General features: G+C 30.6%; 1 protein-coding gene across 2 annotated transcripts in view; it reads left to right on the top strand.

Moving 5' to 3' along the window:
* LOC126749180 (uncharacterized) overlaps positions 1 to 21,433 on the top strand; it is a 185,354-nt gene that overhangs the window by 71,771 nt on the left and 92,150 nt on the right. For both annotated transcript variants that reach the window (XM_050458860.1, XM_050458861.1), the window contains exon 2: positions 10,850 to 11,009. In XM_050458860.1, coding sequence (XP_050314817.1) covers positions 10,850 to 11,009 — 160 coding nt within the window. The remainder of the gene's footprint in view (positions 1 to 10,849; positions 11,010 to 21,433) is intronic.

Below are 21,433 nucleotides of genomic sequence, written 5' to 3' on the forward strand. Positions count from 1 at the left end.
ACATCTTCCAGCAACAACGGTAATTGATTTACCAAAAAGTCGAAAAAAACATTGCCATCTAGAGATTGCTCAAAAAAATATGGTCCAATAATGTTGCCTCCAAGTATACCACACCACACATTTAAACTCCAGCGCCCTTGGTGCTGAACTTCACGCAACCAATGCGGATTTTCTGCAGACCAATAATGCATGTTATGCAGGTTGACTCTACTATCACTATTAAATGGGGCTTCATCGGTCCAAAGAATTTTAAATAAAAAATCTCTGTCCTCGCGTATCATGCCTAACATCCAATGACAATAGTCCAACCTACGGTCAAAGTCTGCTTCTTTCAATGTCTGATGTAAATTAACATGATATGGGTGCATTCTATAAATATATTTAAAAAAAAGCTGAACTTAAATAAATCCATATATGACGATGGCTATTAGAATTTACCTATTGTCCTTCAAAATATTTTGAATCGTTGTTCTTGATATGTCTAATTCAAGGGATAATGCTCTTGTGCTAACATGAGGATTTCCTTCAATATATCCCAGTACGCTGTTAATATTGTCCACATTTCTTCTAATTCTTGGCCGTTGAAACCTAGGCCGAAAACTACCATTCGCCGTAAGTTCGCCACTAATCGGGGAAAACGGGGAAATCGGGGAATAACGTAAAACTTTTGACAACTTACTATTGACAATTTGAGGAATGTTTATAATTTGAGTAGACATTTGTTTTGTTGCATTCCATGGCCTGCTTTCTAATAATTATTTTTTTTCCTATTATATCCATAGTGAATATATAACATAAAATAGGTCTGATTTTTGATATAAGCATTATTAATACTTACCTTTTAGTGATATTAGGTAATATTTTCAAAAATGGTAGATTCTGTTTTCAAAGGTAGTGAATTTTAAAAAATTCCAAAATAATTAGTATAAAAAAATTAAAATTTAAGGGTATAAAATATTCTTTGGCCTATATTTTAAGTTAGGAACAAGATATCGAGTTGCGGTTTTCGCAAGATTATTTGGACAGCATTTAGCTATTTTTTTATGAAAAAAAAAATCATATCAACGCATTTAAGTTTTTTGAGAAAATTAGTCATTTGTGTCAGAAAGCCGAAAAAAGACCTCTAACGGCGAGATGTAAAACTAAAAAAAACATGAAATAGCTTCGTAGCTTAATAATAGTTCTTTTCAACTAGCCCAAGTTTGATAAAATCGTCTAAGGCGTTTTTAGTATACCGGGTGTGTTTTAAGCCAACTTTTGAACACCCCCCACCACTTTATTTTTAGAGATACAGCAAAACTATTCAAATAAAAAAGGTTCGGATTAGTCTCTACTTTAATAATCAGCTATTTTTTTATTAGGTTAATTCAACAAAATTTACAGAAACATCAGTTTTCTAGATTCAAGATTGCAGCTGCGCCCCCTAGCGGTCATTTTAGAAACTTGAAAATATTTTCCAGGTCATTGTCTTGGCCATTTTAGTAATAAATTTTTTTATCGCAAGCTTCTACGATAAATAGTTTCCCAGATACAGTACCTTGCATTCTTATTTGGCCACCCTGTACAGTGGTATGAATGCATTGAAAGTTTTAATTTTTAATCAAGTAATCACGGAAAAATAGTTTTCATTGCATTTTATAATTTAACTCTTTTACACGTCTATTTAAAATATCCAAACCAGTAATTTTGGCATTTACTCTATTTTTTTAAATAGCACGTTATTGGGAAAAGCACTTTTGAAATAAGTAATTTTTTTCCCAATAATTTGATATCAGTATTTTTTAAATCGGTTGATCAATAAGCCCATAAGAAGAAAACTATTAAGTCATATTTATAAATAAACGCATACATGACATCTTATCAAGTGCAATTATTATTTGCATTCAAATAAATTTGCCGCAGTTTTTTGAAAGAATTTTAGTGCTTACTAATATCTGAAATGTTTACTGACTGGATTTCCGAAAAACTGCATTTTAAAAGTGGTTGTTCATAATAACGTGCTATTACAAAAAAAAAGTAAATGCCAAAAATACTGGTTTAATAAAATAATAACACAATGAATATTATTTTTCTGTGATTAATTGATTAAAAATTAAAACTTTTAACCCTATTTCAAAATTTAAAAAATTGTTTTCTTTTTATGAGTATAAAACAAAAAGTGGCAAATGTAGTATCATTATTTTTAGAATATTATTTTCTATCAAAATACGTAATAATATACCCAATGACCCATTTAACATAAAAAAGTTAGTATCACTTCCTGTTAAACCGGAAGCGATGAAAAATAACAGAATTTGCGAAAAGATGCTCTTATAACTATTCTATCGATATATTAATTTTCATTTGTTTATCAAAAGATTTATTTAGTGTTCCCTTCTTTCTGTGTCACCCGGTATACATAAACTTCAAAAAATTAATGGCTTTTAGTTGCTTGAAGTTGATGAATTAAAATTATAAACAATCTTGCAGTTGTCTGGTCTCAAATTATTAATTCACAGACATAAAAAGAGGTCCTTAAGGTTCATTCCTAGAAAAAAATTCTAGCGCGTATGAGATAGAATTTCCTAAATATATATTTACTGAAATAGTGAAAATAGGTAACCAGACAACCCGATACTACGCTACGCACATTCTACTATACCGGTCTGGCCAACTCGGTGCGGCAAGAGTAAAAAAATAGAACACATTGAACGTTGATGATTTAGCTTGACCCGTATTGACGTTTGTATACAAATCAATCAACGAATTATTATGAATAAAAGTAATTCTTACTGGGGCATTTGTACAATAAATTTGTTTTTCAATATGCCCCTCGCTCAGCCTCCCCTGGCCTATTTCGTGCTCGGTATCGGTACTGATTGGATCTTAAAAAAAATACAAAATGTATTGAAACAAGGTGCCTTACCCACAACAAACCTAACCTAGTCTGACGTATTAACTACTAATTATTTTGTAAAAAATGTAAATAAAACTTTTACTGTTCCTAACTAATTCAAAGATACGGAATCAGGAACTGAAAAAATTGAATGTATTGCGTACATTACACGCGATTGCGTCAACTGAAAATGTTTAATTACATTATTGAATAGCGAAATAGTTCGATTTATTATTGGACCTCTGTGACACCGCACCTATTTCAAACGAAAAGAAAAAAATTAGCATCTAGAAAACGGTTCCAAGGTTGTCTTAATTCACATCGTCAAGGCGACAGATTAGATATTTGATATTTCGATATGCGGAATTTTCGACCAGATCCTCGGGTACTTCCTGATCTGCGTCGAATTCAGACAATGGAGTGTTTGGAATTTTTGACGACAAGGATATAGAACCCACTTTGGGTGGGTTAAGTTTTGCCCACCTTTTTTCTCGTCTCATTAGCTCGAGTTTTGAATACCAAATTTTTTTGATGGGTGCGAAAAATGGGATGTGTTTTGAGCTAATGAGACTATTATTAGTTTAAAAAACCCAAACAATGCCTTTGAGTCTAAAAAAGCCGATTCAATTAAAATCAAAGTTTCTTTTATAAAGATGATTCGTTAAAAAGTATACTACAAATTGTCGTTAAGGATCTTTTCTGTAATCAACATTCTGTTTCAGTACATTGGAAAACCTTACAAAATGATGCCATATCTTACACGAGATAGAATGTACGACTGATATGCTAAGCCAGCTTTGCCATTAACATATTTACATATTTACGACGAGAAATTCAATATGCATCGACTAATTCAATCGCTGATCCATCATGAATTCTAAAAATTTTGCAAATTCCCTTATGCAAGGATCTGCATTATCTATTTTTACATTGTTTTTTTAGTGAGCCTTATTGGAAGTTGGCTACCTCATTTGAACTTAGGTAATTAGGTAAAGGATAAGAACTAGTAAAGAAGTATAAGGTAATTTTGATAATATGTATGAGTTGAGGTCGTTACGATCAATTACATCTGAGAAATTTGAGATAGCAGAACATAATTTTTCTGAATCTTCTTCTAGGCAAACAGCACCTCTTATGGTGACCATATTTTATTGCTTTGATCCAGATCCTGTCTATACAGGCATATTTAAAAGCTGGTAAAAGTTGTAATTTAATAATGGACAGTGCTGACAACTGACAATTTTGCTACTGATTTTCTACATTTTTTTGCTTTAAGCAGTTGTTTCCAAACGGATATCTATCATCTGCAAATAGCAAGAAGTGATTAAATTTAGGGTTACATGTTTTCTGTAAACGTCGTATAGTAATTGCCTTCCCAAAAATGATTGGGGAACTTTAAATGGAATTTTTGTGAAGATCCATTTTTGTATATATATGTGATGTATAGTATAACGATGATTAATGTAAATAGTTGAATAATTAATATCAGTTTTATTATTTTGTTTAATAATATTATAAAGACTTATTATTATTATTATTATTTATTCATCAGTGATGGGTCAGACCATGCTGAAAGAAGAGATAAAGGATATGATCCTGTGATTTTTTTTAGATGATGGTGATATATTTACTACACCGGTACTTTGGGATTTACCCAAACATACCTTAAAATAAAGTAAATAAATCCAATGAGTCACTGTTGAGTATTCCAGTCATTCAACCCGTTAAGCAAACGTAGGATTAAAACTGAAACCATTAAAAAAATGATTATTTTCCAGGAAAATTTATTTTTACGATCGCCTCGTCAATTTGCGAATGGGCGTACTAATTTGCAATAATTTATTTATAGGCCAGCGTGGTTTACTAAAATGCGCTATAGACAATGTTTTTATTAAGACTTAAAATGCTCCGCATTACGTCATTTAATTACGGTATATTTAAGGATCTTTCATTTAGATCGTGGGCAGTTGCTGTAACCATATTTGACACCGCTAAGGTCAATATACTACCCCGCTTTATAATCTGCAATCTACGGTTTAAGTTGATCAGTTTATTAAATATATTCTTTAAACGATTGTTCAAAAAAAAACACTAGCAATTTAATACATAAAAAATTAACAATCAAAAATTCTATTAACAACTATTACTTTTTCATTGTCGACGTTGTTTAATACAACCGTGATGTATAGGCACGTACTTTAGAAAAAATTACTTTTAGGGAGTCACTGATCTGGCTGTATTATAAGCTCATTTTAAGGTATAATTCAAGATTTAAGACTGTGATCTTTATACACTGGTAGCATTTTACGCCTCTTTATGGTGTCAAGAACAGTTAGAAAAGTTAGCTCTATGTGATAAAATCCCTCCAGAAAATAGAGAAAAGTTGTTTTTGAATTTTATAAGATTTTTTTAACGCACAATATTACTTTTGAATTTCTACATGACGACAATTTTTTTGCAATTTTTAATTTCTATCGTTTAAAAAATAATCAGTTCAACCAATTTTGTTATTTGGCATTCCAGGTTTTATTAATCCGTTTTGTTTTCTATTTAATAAATTTCAATTTTTATGTAGGTATTCTCTTTTCCTCCCATGAAACTCTATAAAGAATTCATAGGAAAGTTTGAGAAAAAGCAGTTGATGATGGTTTATCATAAACGAAACGCCGGCCGCAAAATATGACGATATAAACATTCAAAAGTACCAATGATAAGGTGTTTATAACTTTATAAATATCACTTTCAAGATCAAGTTTCTCACCATCTTCATGTTAAGATATTATGTCTGGTCTTTGGATCCTTATTCAATATTAAGATAATTGGTGAAAGAACCTCCAGAAACCTTTTACAAAATCAGTCTTGTTATTCAAATGCTAATTTTATCAAAGACTTCTTGTTAAAGGTTCGCTACCTGACTTTTTCACAATGCTCGTTTTTAAGAAAATATCTCATAATCGTTAATTTTTTACACGGTTTTTGTTATCTCTTTAAAAGAAGTTTTCCAAATTTTAGATTTTTTTAAAATTATTTTTAGGAACCCTTTGCCTTGCTATAGCAGTATTTATTGATTTACCCAAAGCATCCAATACACTTAAGATTAATAACTTATTATTTTATAAATAGTTGATAGTAAAGTAATTTACAGATTTTTTATTAATAAAGAAAATTTAATTAGGCTTGTTAGTGATTTTTCTTTTTAAAAAATAGACAATAAACCAAATCTACGAATGTTTAAATAATAAAATATAAATGTAATTAATAACACTTCTAACAGCTTCTAAAACAGAAGACGTGACATTTTGTTTTAAATGATTTAACAATAACCATAAAAAATACCTTCATTAATCGACAATACAATATTAGTCACAACCTTTGACATTGAGGTACTACCTTACTACATACATACGTAAGAAGACATGCATCTCCTTATGTAACAGGTACTGCTATCAGGTAGGCAGTATAAAGGTTTGCCCACACTATTAGTTATTCAGAATGTGTATTTATAAAGAATTATTGTAGCAAATTGGCTTTCAACGGTACTGGAGTTGCTCTGATATAGACAGTTTTCTATGTCGTTCGGATTGTACTAAATAACTTATGTAAAGAACAGTTTTGACTGTTGTGGCGTGGGATACGTATTTGATATTCATGTTGGCGTTTTAGCCTTTTTTTTGGGTTGCTGGTTTTGTTTAGGTTAAATAACAGACTTTTACATAAGTTGTTTTTATTTAGTTTTAAATGAGAATCTTTTAACTGATCAGAGGTCATTTACACCTGAAGTTTGAGCCTGTAATTGAAATTATTTTATATAAGATTTCTAATGTCTTTAAGGGAGACTAGTAACACTTAAGTAAGTCATTTGATTCTCGACTAAAACACTACTAAAGGCCATTCAATGTGTTTTATCAATGCAAATGAAAACTTATTCAACATGTACTGCAGTAGATGCCACGATTTTGGAAGTCACTCTGGATTCCAGGTTGCATGTAGATGCTGTTGCCCATAAGCTTAATAAGAAGTTGTTTGTTCTAAAGAACCTCACTTAGTTCGTTTAAGCTGATATATTACGAACTACTATATTATGCTGCTATACCTTTTATCCCTTTCTGTACTCCTCATATTTATCTCTCGCCAACTCTTTGGAGGTTTGTTATCTTCTAAAAACTGTTTTAAGTAGCTTATATAGTTGTTTTAAGATCTACTAAAACTTTGGATTTTCGACCCAACTCAACCAAACATCGAAGCTTTTCCAATGCAAAAACCAAAACCAGCAATTCCTTCATGATCACTGAAAGATTTCTCTCTGTTCTAATGAATGTCCGATTAGCATAGGCAGTTATAATATTTTTGCCATCCTTTTTCTGCCTTAGACCTCCAAAATAAATTACTTTTTATCTTTATTGTTAATTAATTCACTCAAAGGTGCAGCAAATTAGTAAAATCATTTTCACTCATGTTTCCTATGCGATTTTGTCATGATGACATTTAGCTGAGGTACATAAAATATTTGGCTTGCAAAGAGCCGTTGTGTGGTATTTGAGAGGGGATATAGAGATTATAGTAGAAGTAAGTATATATTTTGGAGTGTCTGATGTATGTGAAGCAAAATCTGTATTTATATCGGACCTATGATGTGAATCATTTCTATTAAATACTTACTCGCTACTACTCACTCCCGACTTTGTAGCTTTGTTGCATATCAAGATGGTCTATTGATGTTAAGCAATAACGTTTTCAAATCCTTTGGCAAACGTTGTAGAGTCTTTTCTAATAAATTCTTTCGAAAAGAGACTGAAAATATTCATATTTAATAATGCTTTTTATTCCTTGAATAAAAAATTAATATTTTAGTTTCGACTTTATTATATTGCTCCGTAAATATTATTCTGTCTGTTGTGGGTTACAGTGTTCAACATTTTTCATTAATTTTAAGTATTGTAGCATAGAATAAGCTACCTATTTTATTAGGTATTACGTCACCATTACAGTAAGTAATTTAGAAGAACTTAACGATACTTTTTGTTAAATTGAATTGAATCAATTTGTCTAAATCTGGAGACTACCAAACTAGGTAGAGCTGGAAGTTGGGGTGGAGGAATTTAAGATGCTGGCGAATTCTCAATATTTGCTTCTAGAACAACATTTCGAGTTCCTTCGAGTCCATACTATCTTTGGAGTTTCTCGATATCCCCCGAAGAACATTAGTTGAGGTTTAATTCCCTTTTTTCCTTAAGCTTAAAGCTCTTTAGGGCATGAGTAGTATGAAGAAAACCTGTCCATGGATGGAAATCAGCACCTATACACGGGGCTAAGAAATTTTCATTATGACCTTCTCTAACTTATCCTAGATCCAGTGACAGTATTTTAGGACTATATAGATATTCTTGAGACTTATTCTTGAGAGAAACTTTTATTCTACGCAATATCGCATTACGCCATTCTATATCCTCAGTTTCTGCATTATGTTTCGGTGAGTATAGCATTTCTTCTAGAGGTGCTACATCGAGATCAAGTCCTTCTGATTTATGAACCGGTGATTTATACTGTGCCAAGTCTACTAGGTCAGGATGTATTGGAAGGTACGATGAAGGTTGGTAGAATTCACCAATCGGAGAAACATCAAAAGCGCCACATGGAGGTGGCCAGGGTTCTGGGACACGGTAAATTGGTTGGTAGAGGAAAACGAAGACCTTCGGAAAGAGGTCGATCTCAGTTCGGGCGCTTGGCCGCCTAAAGGAACATCTCGGCAAGCCCGTATTTTATTAGGTAGCAATTATTCAGGAATCTGAGTCACTCGATATCCAGAAGCTCTAGAAAGTCTCCTTTGATTTCCATGCGGTAGTATTTTTCTCCTTCCTCTTCTCCTTGAACATCTCCTTTGAATCCTCTGTGAACTGTTATGTCACAGAAAGAATGAACCTTACATTTCAAAGGTCTCCTCACTTTTCGAGGATCAAGCGGAGGAGTCTGTGATAAGGATTCACGTGGTGTACACACCGCGCTTTTTTAGGAGAATGCAAGAAACCAAAGATGCCATCATGGAATATCAGCAAACTGTGAAGGAGACATCATTTCAATCCCCATAATATTTGCATCATCTAACTCCAGCATGTCATCTGATGGAAACGATTGCTGAAATGGTAAATGTACACCTGGTACATTATACACCAATGGACCTTAACTAAATTCTGGTTCTGGTCTTCAAGGAGAATAGGTTATGGTTCCTAATGCTGCTTATAACTGTACTCTTTCATCATCCAACAAAATAAGTAACTAATTCTGAATTGGTCACAAAAATGTAGATTTTACTTGTAGTATAGGATCTCCTATATTTATAATTTATAGTGATATTCGGGTAGCTTATATCTGAAACTCTCTATTTTGTTACTTTTGGTGTATGTAAATATATACAGTGACCGCCTAAAGTTCCTCATAAATTCGATAAAAATTAGAGACATGATTTTTTGAAAAAACGCTCAGACCGTCGATTTTTATTTTAAGTTGCGCATTATTTCACATAAATTTTTGTATACAGGGTGGAACAAAAAAAAAGATATGACGTCATCCGTCATTTTTTTAAATGGAATGCTATATGTTTTATTGCGTCTATGAAATATAGGCGAAATTCCAAGCAAGTTTCGTATAACACACCTTATCTCAAAAAAAATCGACGGGTCTGAGCGTTTTTTCAAAAAATCATGTCTCTAATTTTTATCGAATTTATGCGGAACTTTGGGCGGTCACTGTAGTTGTGGTATGACATTGAGTATAGAATGATTTTACTGACGTCATTTAAAAGGAAGCTTTAAATGTTTGGACATTTATCGAACAATTTATTAAGCATATGATCTAGATCAGCTCTCAGAAATTAATAAAAAAAATAACAGTTGCTAGATATTTTTTTAAAAGCAAGCAATATGAAAGAGTGAGACAGCGAGTATATCATGCTTCTATCTTAAAATCTGCCTATGACAAGAAGTCTTTAAAAAGACTAGCATATATTTAACAAGACTGATTTTGAATTAGGTTTCTAGAGTGGAGGATCCGAAGAAAGAAAATCGGAAATTAGGAAAAAAGCCTATTAAACAGTTTTACCGATTAAACAGGCCATTACCAAACTAAGAAACTTGGAAGTGATTGAGATAAGATACATATACAGCATTTCTGAATCTTTTAATCATAAACCTGTCAAAGAACATTTTTTACATTTGGGTATAATGCTTGATGCAATTATTCCAACCATTGCAAACATCAAACGAACCGAATTCAAAAAGAATATTTGGTATTTCTTGGGTAAAATCATTAACTTCTCAAACTTAAACTTTCACACTGACAATTTTCCTAAAAAAAGAATCTTACCATTAATGCTTAACTATACTATTAAAGTACTGACTATCATAATAAATCCACTGCTCTTTTAGTACGTCCTGTAATGCCTATAATATCCGCTAATTGTCTTCTTAAAATTGCGTTGACTTTTGAACCGTTTGCAAAGGCGTTCGACTTTATCATATTTATGTAACCTCTTTCGGTGTGGGCTTACAAGAAATGTGTTACCGATAAACCAAATGCGTTTCTTTTACCAAATGAAGGAAATACATTTTCATGAAGCCTGATATAGTATCTAAGAAAAATACGATTGATGTAAGAGTTTTCTCCTAGGAAATAAAAAATAGGCGTAACGCAGGAAAATAAATAAATAAATATTTGGGCTTGGCTAGACGTTTAAAACATATGTCATGCCTAAAAGCAAGTGCTACCATGCTGCAACGAATAACATGAAAAATTATGTTAAAAACTGTTTAAATATCTCATCTGGCGTTTGCCTTGCCTTCGGCGACTAAACTTTCACTATAATAAGGTGTCTTCAGTTTACAACACTTCTTGTAATCACGTTTCGTTTGTTTAATCTCACCGGATTTTCTAAGCTTAATTCCGTAAATTACACGTGGTGACTTTGATTTTTTATTTCAGAATACCTTCACTCGAACTCCCTTTACCAGAAACTTCTGCTGAAATGGTGTCTAGGCGTAGAATTTTGTTAAGATCCCGTGATGACTTACATCTAGATTCCGGATTTGCACCACCGGAAGAGGAAGAAGACATTTGGTATCAGAAAGAGAAGCTTTACAAGGTTAGTAAAAGTCTACCTAAAAATAATGGAATAAAATTATAAAGAATAAAAAATATAGTTTTAATACCAATTCATAGCTCTTTTTTATTTAAATTATTAGAGAAATATTAAGATTATTTAGATATATATTAATTTGGTTTTAGAATGTGCATTGGCAATATTGGTATTAGGAAAGAAATGGTTGATCGAGGAATGTCCATTAGAAATTTTATTTCACTTCAGTTCCCGACCTTTAATTCCAATTAACCGTAATATACGGGAATGAAATTATAGAAAAAAACAAGCCAGACAAGGTTGCATATTGTCTTCATACTTCTTCAATCTATTCATAGATATGGTTATAAAGAAATAAAGAGTGTACATTTTAATGAGAATACCCGATTCGCTTTGCGGATGATAGACTTTTACCGAATCTAAAGCAAACATCTAGTCTACTTAAGAAAACAATTTCTAATTATGTCACACATAGCCAGGCAGTTGCGAACCCTATCAGAGCTGGTTTGGCAGTATCTAATAGAATTCAGTAATTTGGATTCATAAAACAAGTACCAGGTAAAGTCCAGTTCAGAGATCTATTAAAATCTTTGATGTGTCGCAGATGCCGCACTAAATAGTCCGTGCACCTATGTCGTATTTATTGTCGCATGATATACATGTTTAAATGGCAAAATTTTATATAATTTATCTATGAAATCATTTTAAATATACGTAAAGCCCCATGTTTTACATTATTTTTTATTTTTCATTCGAAAATGTCAATTTTTAGAAAGAAAATAATATCAAAAAATTGACCACGGACTAAAAACCAAGCATCTTACAAAACCTTTTAAACACTCCCAGCACTCACAGACTTCTCAACTCTTTTTAGCCAGTCTATTAAACAAAGATAAAACATCTGCGTTCTGGCGATTTCTACTTTAGGTTGTGCAAGTGATTGTGTATCTCTCTCTATCCCACTGATTTTGAGTATTACGGGGCCGTACCCAGATAAATTTTCTATTACTTTCATCGTGTTTTTAAAGAAATCTTTAAGGATGGCTCTATCGCCTTTAACAGTTGGGAGTGTGTTTTTTTTTATTTATGTTATTAAACTACTTGTAAATTTTTTTGTATCTCGTGTAATTGAGTGTCCTATCTGTTTGAAATATATTACAATTAATTTTTTTTTATTTATTTATTTATTATTAATTTACTTACTTGAAATAATACAAATTTAATTCGAGGCTGGATTGTCTCACATAAAATAGATATATAAATTGCCTAAAATCTAGAGTTAAAAAAAAATTATAAAATATAAAAATAACTCAATCTAGTAAATTTAAAAAAACAACTTTTAGAAAATAATCAAATTTTTATACTACAATATGTTAATTCATTAAATTTAAAATAGACCCATGATGATTTTACTGCCCAAAATTGACAAAAACATATGGAACAATTGACAATAAAATATTATGGAAATACTATACACTGCCAAAACAAACAAACAAAAGTTTACAATTGACAAATAATGAAAGATATATTTGCTTCTAAGTTTTGATATGTATTGCTTTAAGATTTAAAAAAATGCCCAAATTATAGGCATAGTATTTGGTTTTTTAATTTAAAAGATAACTATTTTTATTTCAAGTTAGAATCTTCAATAAATTAAATTTTTTATTTTTTTAACATCATTCTCACTGTTTATATGACAAATGTAGGGTCAAAAGTTCATTATATCAAAAAAAATCTTAGTTATTGAAGCTGTGTTATTAAAATTAGACCAACAAATAATAATTTTAACATAAAAACGTACATTTTCTATTTTATGTGTGGTTTCACCCTACTTCCTGAAATTTAACAACAGGTAACAGTAAAATCACAAAGTAAGGAAATCATTTAACCTGCCAACAACTGATAAATAAAATATTAATCATATTAATCTCAATTATTCAAAAGGATTTGATGGTATGGATTGTTCATTGTAAAATTAGTACTATGTTTTTTAATAATGTTGTGTTTGTCATTTAATATTTTCTCTGACTCTAAACGTATTGATTCGGATGTGCCACAAGGATCAATCCTAGATCCTTTACTTCTCCTAATATACACTGTTGATTTACCAAATGTGGGGAATTCTGAATATGCTGATGACACCTAAGCTATAACCATAACTACACTTAATAAGTCAATACTCAAAAGAACATAATTTAATTATCAATTTTTACTCTGGATTTGTTTTGTTATTATACCTAAAGACAATACTAATAGACACAATACCCAAAAAAAGAAAATTTATACAATTTGAAGACAAACCAAAACATTTCACCCTTTTGTGTCAAAAAGTAAATGTTTAATGCCTTAATCCAGAGAATAAATGGGCCTAAGTACTTTGTACCACCTATTCTCGCATCACTTATTATAAACACCCCAGTGATGGCGCTAAATACTAAACTTATTAAATATAATATATTAGGGATTATCAACAAACACAAAAGATAATAAGGAATTGAATTATAGTCATGGTGTGAAATTATATAGACGAAATGTATAAACGAAATAATATGAAATAAAATTGAAAAAATGAAAATCACCTAATGTCAGAAAGAGTTGTAGGACATTTGATAATTAATAGGAAAAAAGATTTAAAAGAAACTAATTACTTAGTCCATATGATATTGGTAGCAATTTTAATGAACAGAAAATATTCCAATTGATCAGATCCCTGTAATTATAAAGACAATGATCATAATTTCCTGCTTAATACTCATAGACTTTCATCATTGAAACTGGTTTCTCACTTTTACGTATTGCGGTTATAAAATTCTGATTTTTCTTGTGACTAGAATTTCTTACAAATTAAGATTATAAAGTACTATTAGGCATTTTAAAAATTTTATCAAGCAAAAGTTAAACTGCTGCAATAATGAATACTATAGAAGAAATAATAGATAGACTAGTAAAAATATTAATTTTTTAATGATATTCATCATAATGACAATGTTCTAATTGGTTAGATGAATGTTATGGTAAAAGCAAAGATCATAATTTTCTATTTAGTACTCACGGGCCAAGTAGTATTCTTAATTTTCTGATAAAATAAAAGTCTTTTCTACAGTGAGCATCAGCATCCTAAAATTGAAATTTTAAGTCAAAAAAGGTTTTCCAACTTTATTGGTAGAATTTGACATAAATAATACTAAAAAAAATTAACTCTTGAGCAAAAAAATATATTTAAAGGTGGTGACATTTAACCTTGCTGGCAGCTGTAGTAATCGTTGAGTGTGTTAACGATGACAAGCTCTTAATCAGAGAATGAAGCCCATAAAACTAATTATTATTACAATAGCGATACATCAGTTTAAAAGAGGATTTTATTATGCCAGTATTGGTGTTAACACGATAAGTAAGCAGTTAAGCGAAGGTAAAACATCAATTGGTGTTTATTCAACTTTCTATGGTGACCTTTGATATCATCCATCATATTTTGATTTTCTATTATTTGGTATTTTGTTGAAATTAGTATAAAGGACAGAATAATTGATTATTGACAGCGTCATTAGTAATGAGGTTAGACTTACCTTCAGGTGTAAAATGGTTAGATAATTATGAAAAATATATTGTCTTATTTCTATTTTATATGAATAATCAGCGTTCATCTTAAATCAAAATAATATCTACAGACACCAACTTATTACATAACCAATACAAATGCAGATAGATTTTACAGCTTCTTAAACAGATTTATGTTCCTTTAAATTTATGTCTATTTTATATGTTTGAATGGCCTTTTAGTTTATAGGGCAAAAATATTAAAGTTAATTTTATAAGCTATGGTACTAAAACTATGCGGGTGGCCATAGTATGACAAGGAAATGACCCTAATTCTGATCCAGATATAAATTACATTAATTACATGCAAATATTAACGTTTACCAGCAAAATATTTTTTATTAGTATTTATAAGAAATTATTTTCAAATTCGAACTCTAGAAAAATAAGCGTTTTATAAAGAATCATTATTTGATATATTTTGTATGTTACCTTGATTTAATTTTATAAAAAGTAGACTATTTTTTAATAGTTAATTTAAAATAAAATTCTTTTACAATTTAATTACTTTACTTAATAATAGTATCCCTTTTAATACAAATTATACAAAATATAACCGTTAATTTTATTCGCTAATTACATAAGGAAAATCGCTTTATCAGATCCCATCCATATCCACTTAAAATAACTATAGCAAAAGAAAAAAAATTATAATGAAAAGGACCAAAAAGAGAATAAATTACAAGATGAAACGAGAATAATTTATAAATTACGCTCCATAAATTTTGTGCAGTTTGTTTACAAATTAAGATTATAAAGTACTATTGGGCAAGTTAAATAAATCGATTTAAAATCTATATTTTAATATTAACATTAAATTCTAAATCCACTAATGTTCTAATTTGAATAGGGTATATAAAGTGCATAACTTAAATGGGTATGATTCACTTATATTTAAATGTTTTTAAATACTGGTAATTTCAATTGAAAATGCCTTACAAAATACCATGGTGAGTTATAAATTGTGGTACAATACTTCTACAATCATAAGATAGTATTCCAAAGGTGTGGGCATAATATTTTCCTTAAGGCATATACTTTATTTAAATTGGTGGGCTACTCTACCAGACATAAATATTAGTTAGGTACATAGAAGGCAGTGTATTATTTTTACTTTTATTAGATGAATTTTAAATATTTTGTGACTTTAAGATAATTACAAACATTTGCTATATCATTATTATCTCCTGTTACCTATTACAGTGCCGTTTGCTTTTAATTGCTTAATATTAGATTTGCTTGTATTTCCATTTGCAGCTTACACATTCATTTATTTCTTTGAGATACTATTATTACTTTTAATTATTCCTTCTTTTCCCAAATATTTTCAACTCTTTCCATACATTAATAGTAACATAATTATATTCTTTATTCAATGTTTCTTTCTTTTCTTCTTTCTGCCCATTTTAGTCCTTGGTCTGATGATGCGACATGGGCAGGTCGCAAAACTAGTTGCCAATAAATAAAAATTTATTTTGAAAACTTTTAGTGTAACCTCCAACTTCCAGAGCTTGGTAAAAAAATAATGATGCCTTTTAATCTAATGGGATTAATTCAAGCGACATAGTAATTACATGACGGGAGATAAGATCAGGTGGACGAGAAGTCCACTGAATAAATTTTGACCGAAAGAAAGCAAATGATTAACGAAAACTTTCACTAGTTTTACTTGTTTCGTGCTTCTTGATTCGTGCCTTTTATTTCGGTAACGAACTGCTCATTTTATAGCTGTCCGACCGACTGGTCCTTCTTACCAACTTACTGCAGTCAAATTTTAAGCTTTTTATTGACAATAAAATTATTTACTGACAAAGCGATTAATTTCACTTTCGTTTGTACGAAGGATGAGGCGGGTTGTTAAAATGTCAGCTGTTAAGCTGGTAATTTTTTAATCTTTTATCATGTGGCTAAACATGTAGTAAAATGTGAATTCTTTATGTGTTTCTTGGTGCCAGTTGGATAATAACACCCTTATCAACTTTATGTTGTCATAACACATAATGCTAGTGACGAAAAAGAAGGAAAATTAAAAACACACGACAATATTTATTAATATCTGATGTAACATTAAAATTCCGAGCTAACTGGATGTTTTCGCTTTGTGGGTGTTTTGATAAAACCAGTCTTACCAAAAATATCTCCTCCGGCTAAAGAACATACATGGCTTTCTGTCCACTTTATAGCGAGTAATTCTATTTTTGTTTTAAGTTATTGCTTGTTTCGGATTGATATCAGAGAACTATTCGCTGTTTTGTGTGGTTTTACGCGGTTCGGTCGTTTTATTTCCTTCACAACCTATTGCTAGGGAAAGTAATATTTTTCCGATTCAGAGTCGAAACACCGGTATCTTAAGACATTACTTTTAAAGCTTATCAGTATTTTTCACCCAAGCACCGCATGTTACCGTGTAAAATATCACCTTACTCACCCTTAAATTCATCAAACAATAATGACTTTTATGTTTTATCAGATACTTTAAGAATAAATAGTTATAATACCAAGCTGGGTTTTATTTTGCCATGATTAAAGTTGTATGTTTATTTATGTTATTTATTGAGTAAAAATGTGTACTATCGGGTATGAAAAAGCTCCATAAAATGGAAAGAAAAATCTTAGTTGATTTTTTTTCTACATCAAACTTAAAACTATAAAGATTACTAAAGTATGTAATTTTCACATTATTGTAAGTTATATATTTATTAATAATAATTTAAATGATTATATTAAAAAAATATATATTATTAGAAAATGGAAAATATTCTATATCGTATGTTATAATGTTTTTTAGGTATTTTTAAATGTCAGCTAATAAGCATTATAAGAAAACTCCTTTTTCTAAAGAACCAGTATTAAAGTTCATTAATTCTGTATTTTTGGAAAAGAAGTTAAATAAGAAACCAATTATCTTTACTATTATATATTATAAACCATTGAACATCTTCAATCAATTTGATGATTAGAAGAAAAATGCAACGAATTTAACGACACTACACCTTGCTTTCGTTCACTGTAACAAGGCGTGCGATTCCATAGAACTGTGGGCTCTCTCCTCCAAAGCCTTAAACAATACAAGAATTCGTTTGAGATATAAAGATCTATTAAAAAATATGTATACAACGCAACGTCAAAAATGAAAATAGCACTAGATATAACTAACAGAATTCCATCAAAAGGAGAGTTATGCAAGGTGACACTATCTCTTCAAACTTGTTCACTCTTGCATTAAAAGGCATGTTTAAGACATTGGAATAGGACTGAGAGGGCATAAATATTGACGGGAAATATCCAAACTATCTTCGCTTTATGGATGATGTTGTGCTTATTAATCAGGATATCGGTGAATGAAAAGAAATGCTCGAAGAGTGTAAAATTACATCAGAAAAAATCATAGCTGCAATTGTTGCTATTGTTGTGTGCCCTGGCAATCAGGTCATAGAAGGAGTCGACAAATATGAGAAGTTAGAGGTAAACTGTCGCAAATATTTAAAAATAACATTAGCATTAACTCAGGTAATACACACAGAATAACATAAAGGTCCATTGAACGAAGGATGTTAGAACTAAGTTTTAGGATTATTACAAATACAAAAATTAGACAAATATCTAAAGTCGAGGATATCATAATATAGTTCAGTTCAAATAGAGTTGGGCTGGACATGTCTGTCAGAATGAATCAAGGTGGATAGAACGCATAATACAGTGAAGACTACGACTGCACAAAAAAAGTGTTGGTATACTGCAAAAACGTTAGCTGGATAATGGTTAAGAGAGGATTAGTAGAGCAAGAGAGGTTTACGTCCAGGAGTGGACTGCGAAGGGTTTATGAAAGAAAAAATTGAAAAAATGTTACTCAGACATTTTGTTTTCCAAATACCGTCACTAATATTAATTTTTTTTAATACAGCCCTGGATTTATAATTTTATTTTTTATTACCATTATTGCCTAAATATGATAAAAGATTATCCAAGAAAAATACAATTAAAAAAATGATAATTCCACCTCACTCCAAGACATGACTTTCACTATATGTTTGCCTATGTCAGACTCACTGTGTTGAAAAAAAAGAGGCAAAGCATTCATATTTTGTGTTGAATCAAAACTATAATAGATTTTTCATTTATTTAAAAAAAGCATAATTTAATAGTAAATGATACTTGATTCAAAGTTCTTCGCGAATTTTTAAGTATAATACGTTAGACAGAGTTAAACTTATGACCAAATTATGTATGAGACAGAGGGTATGGAAATATTTGAAATTTTAAAATACATTATGGCATTTCTAAAATTCCAAGGTCACAAAAAAAAAATAAAAATTAGGAGCTTTATTCTGTCAAGAGCTTTATTCTCCTTTATTATAGAGGAGGAAAAGTGTCATTTATTGATGTAACCAAATTATTTTAATGAGATTTTGATGTTCAATCTGAATATTCAAAAAATCTGTTCCAATGCCAAGATAAAAATTGAGCAACAAATCAATCAGGTTAAATGTTCTCCCATAAAAGTTAATTTTGACTGTACAGGGTACCCTACATTAATCGTTTCGTCATAAAAAGTCGTACCTTGTTAGGCATTTTCACGTCCGTGATAAGAGATAAATGTCTTATGAGGCACAAATCAAAATTAAAACCTTGATTAAAAAAAAGCAAGTAAATTTCAGAACAATTAAATTTAATTTTTTTTTCGTAATCATTTTACGACATTCAGAAATCTTATTGTTTAGATGCCGATCATTTAAAAAAAAGGAGTGGGTCAAGGAGAGGGCAAATTTTAAATGTCTTTTTTTTTAGCTAAAATATAAACTGACGATATTTTCTAAGCTGAATTTAAGTTATGCATATTTTTCGTAAAGGTATACATAAATTATCAATATTTTTTAATTATAAACATTTTAAAAATAACTGAAAATTTTCTAGTATAATAAAAAATGCATTTACCTTATTAAAAAGACCCTAAAAATAAACATTAAATACGATCATTCTCTCATCGATCATAAATCTTTTTTGTACTGATCATTAATCAAAATTAACCAGGTTTATTCTGATCCTTTTTTTATTTCATTAACTCGTGTTTTTTATCGGTTTTATTACATGTCTTCAAAAATTTAACAAACCAAAGCAAAACCAGAATAACAATGAAGCTCATAAAAAATAAATCTGATGTTTTAATCAGCATATAAAAACCTGCGCTGGTTTTCAAACAAGGAATGGTAATTCCTAGATCGTTTTTCACCAGATATAAATTTTTAGCTAGCGTATAAACATCCCATGTAAGTATTATCATGATACACGCAGGGACAATGTTCCTGGTTGATACCAAATTTTTTGCCACAAACTATTTTCTGCACAAGCTAAGGCGCTACCACACTAGACCGGAATACAAAACAATCTCAAAACGGTACTTACTTGCGGCGGTATTAATATTTATGTCAATCGTCATGGCGGTCGATTTTTTAATGGAACTGCAAGGACATGCCTTGTGTATTCAGTTTTTCAAACCAGCTTACAAGGATCTTACGTATTTCTGTGAAACTGTTTTTTCTTTTCAAGTTTTAAAAGATTCCCTCAGTAATACCATGAGTAATTCTCAAGGTGTTTAAAATAGTCCTATTCACATATATATGTGAGTAGAGGTTGGTGGCAGCAGTCGGGTACAATTAGATTAATATCAGTAGCACGAGTGATCCGTGGTAAAACAGAAGAGCGAGTTCAAGGGGTCACTATTCTCTGGCGCACTCGACGAACACTCCTGTGATCGTGATAACAAAGTTCGCGCAAGAAAAAATGACACTGGCTACATGTAATCTCTTATATTTATGAACGTATGATTTAACTGTTACATAGCCAGTTTTAAAAGTAATTAATCTACTTGCTCTTTAAGATGTTACGGGCCTCTTTTTTACTCCCTGAAAATTCATGAGTCAACCTCGCTGATTTACTTGTTGCCAGTGTACGTTCGTTTTATGGCTTTGTTACGCGAAAATCGTCTTCATTTATTCAAGAAGGTTGTACCCCAGAAACTTGTTGAACGACAAAGTTATTGTCGGTAAATCTTACATACAGTAAGTATACTGATGTTTGTGTACCATATATACTGTATCAATTTACATGATCATTTATTTAATTTTAAGATCAAGTTCGTCTAAAGAAAACATAAACAGGTTTTTCATAAATATGATCTCATTTTGGTCCAAAATTGAATACTAGTCTCATTTGATCCAGTTTAAAAAATCCTTCCACCACAATATTTATAAAAAAGTTACAATACAACAGCTAGTTCACCAACAGATGATCATCCTTTTGAAGAAGACACATCTCGAACAACTTTTAAGGCTTTCCATCTGCATCCTTTTTCACATATTTAAATATATTTAAGATTTCTAAAAAATCTCCTCTCGACCAGTCAATTCTTTTTGTTGGGTCCTTCGAGCGCAAAGAGATTGTTAGCTTTAAAAACTGGCTTTCATTTCTTTAGGATAGTCTTCAGTTGCATCAGTATCAATGCAAAGATCGTTGACAAAAAAATTTTTCGTGAAACCAACTTTCAGTGCAAAGTAGATCATTCTTGAAGTTGACTAGACACTCTTTACTGTATTAAAGCTTTTTAATCTAGTGTGCTTCTACAGGGTGTTTCAGAACTATGGGATCAAACTTCTAGGGGTTGTTCAGTACAACAGTAGAATCCATTTGAGTATAGGAACCCATGTCCGGAAATGTGTCACTACGCCACTACGGCCCTAAGACGCGTTTAAATTTAGAAAAAATAATAATTACCTAAATAGGATCTGATGCATTTATTTTTACATTTTGTATATGATATCATCACAAAAATTGTT

This window comes from Anthonomus grandis, chromosome 22, assembly GCF_022605725.1.
Source record: "Anthonomus grandis grandis chromosome 22, icAntGran1.3, whole genome shotgun sequence".
Classification (NCBI taxonomy): domain Eukaryota; kingdom Metazoa; phylum Arthropoda; class Insecta; order Coleoptera; family Curculionidae; genus Anthonomus; species Anthonomus grandis.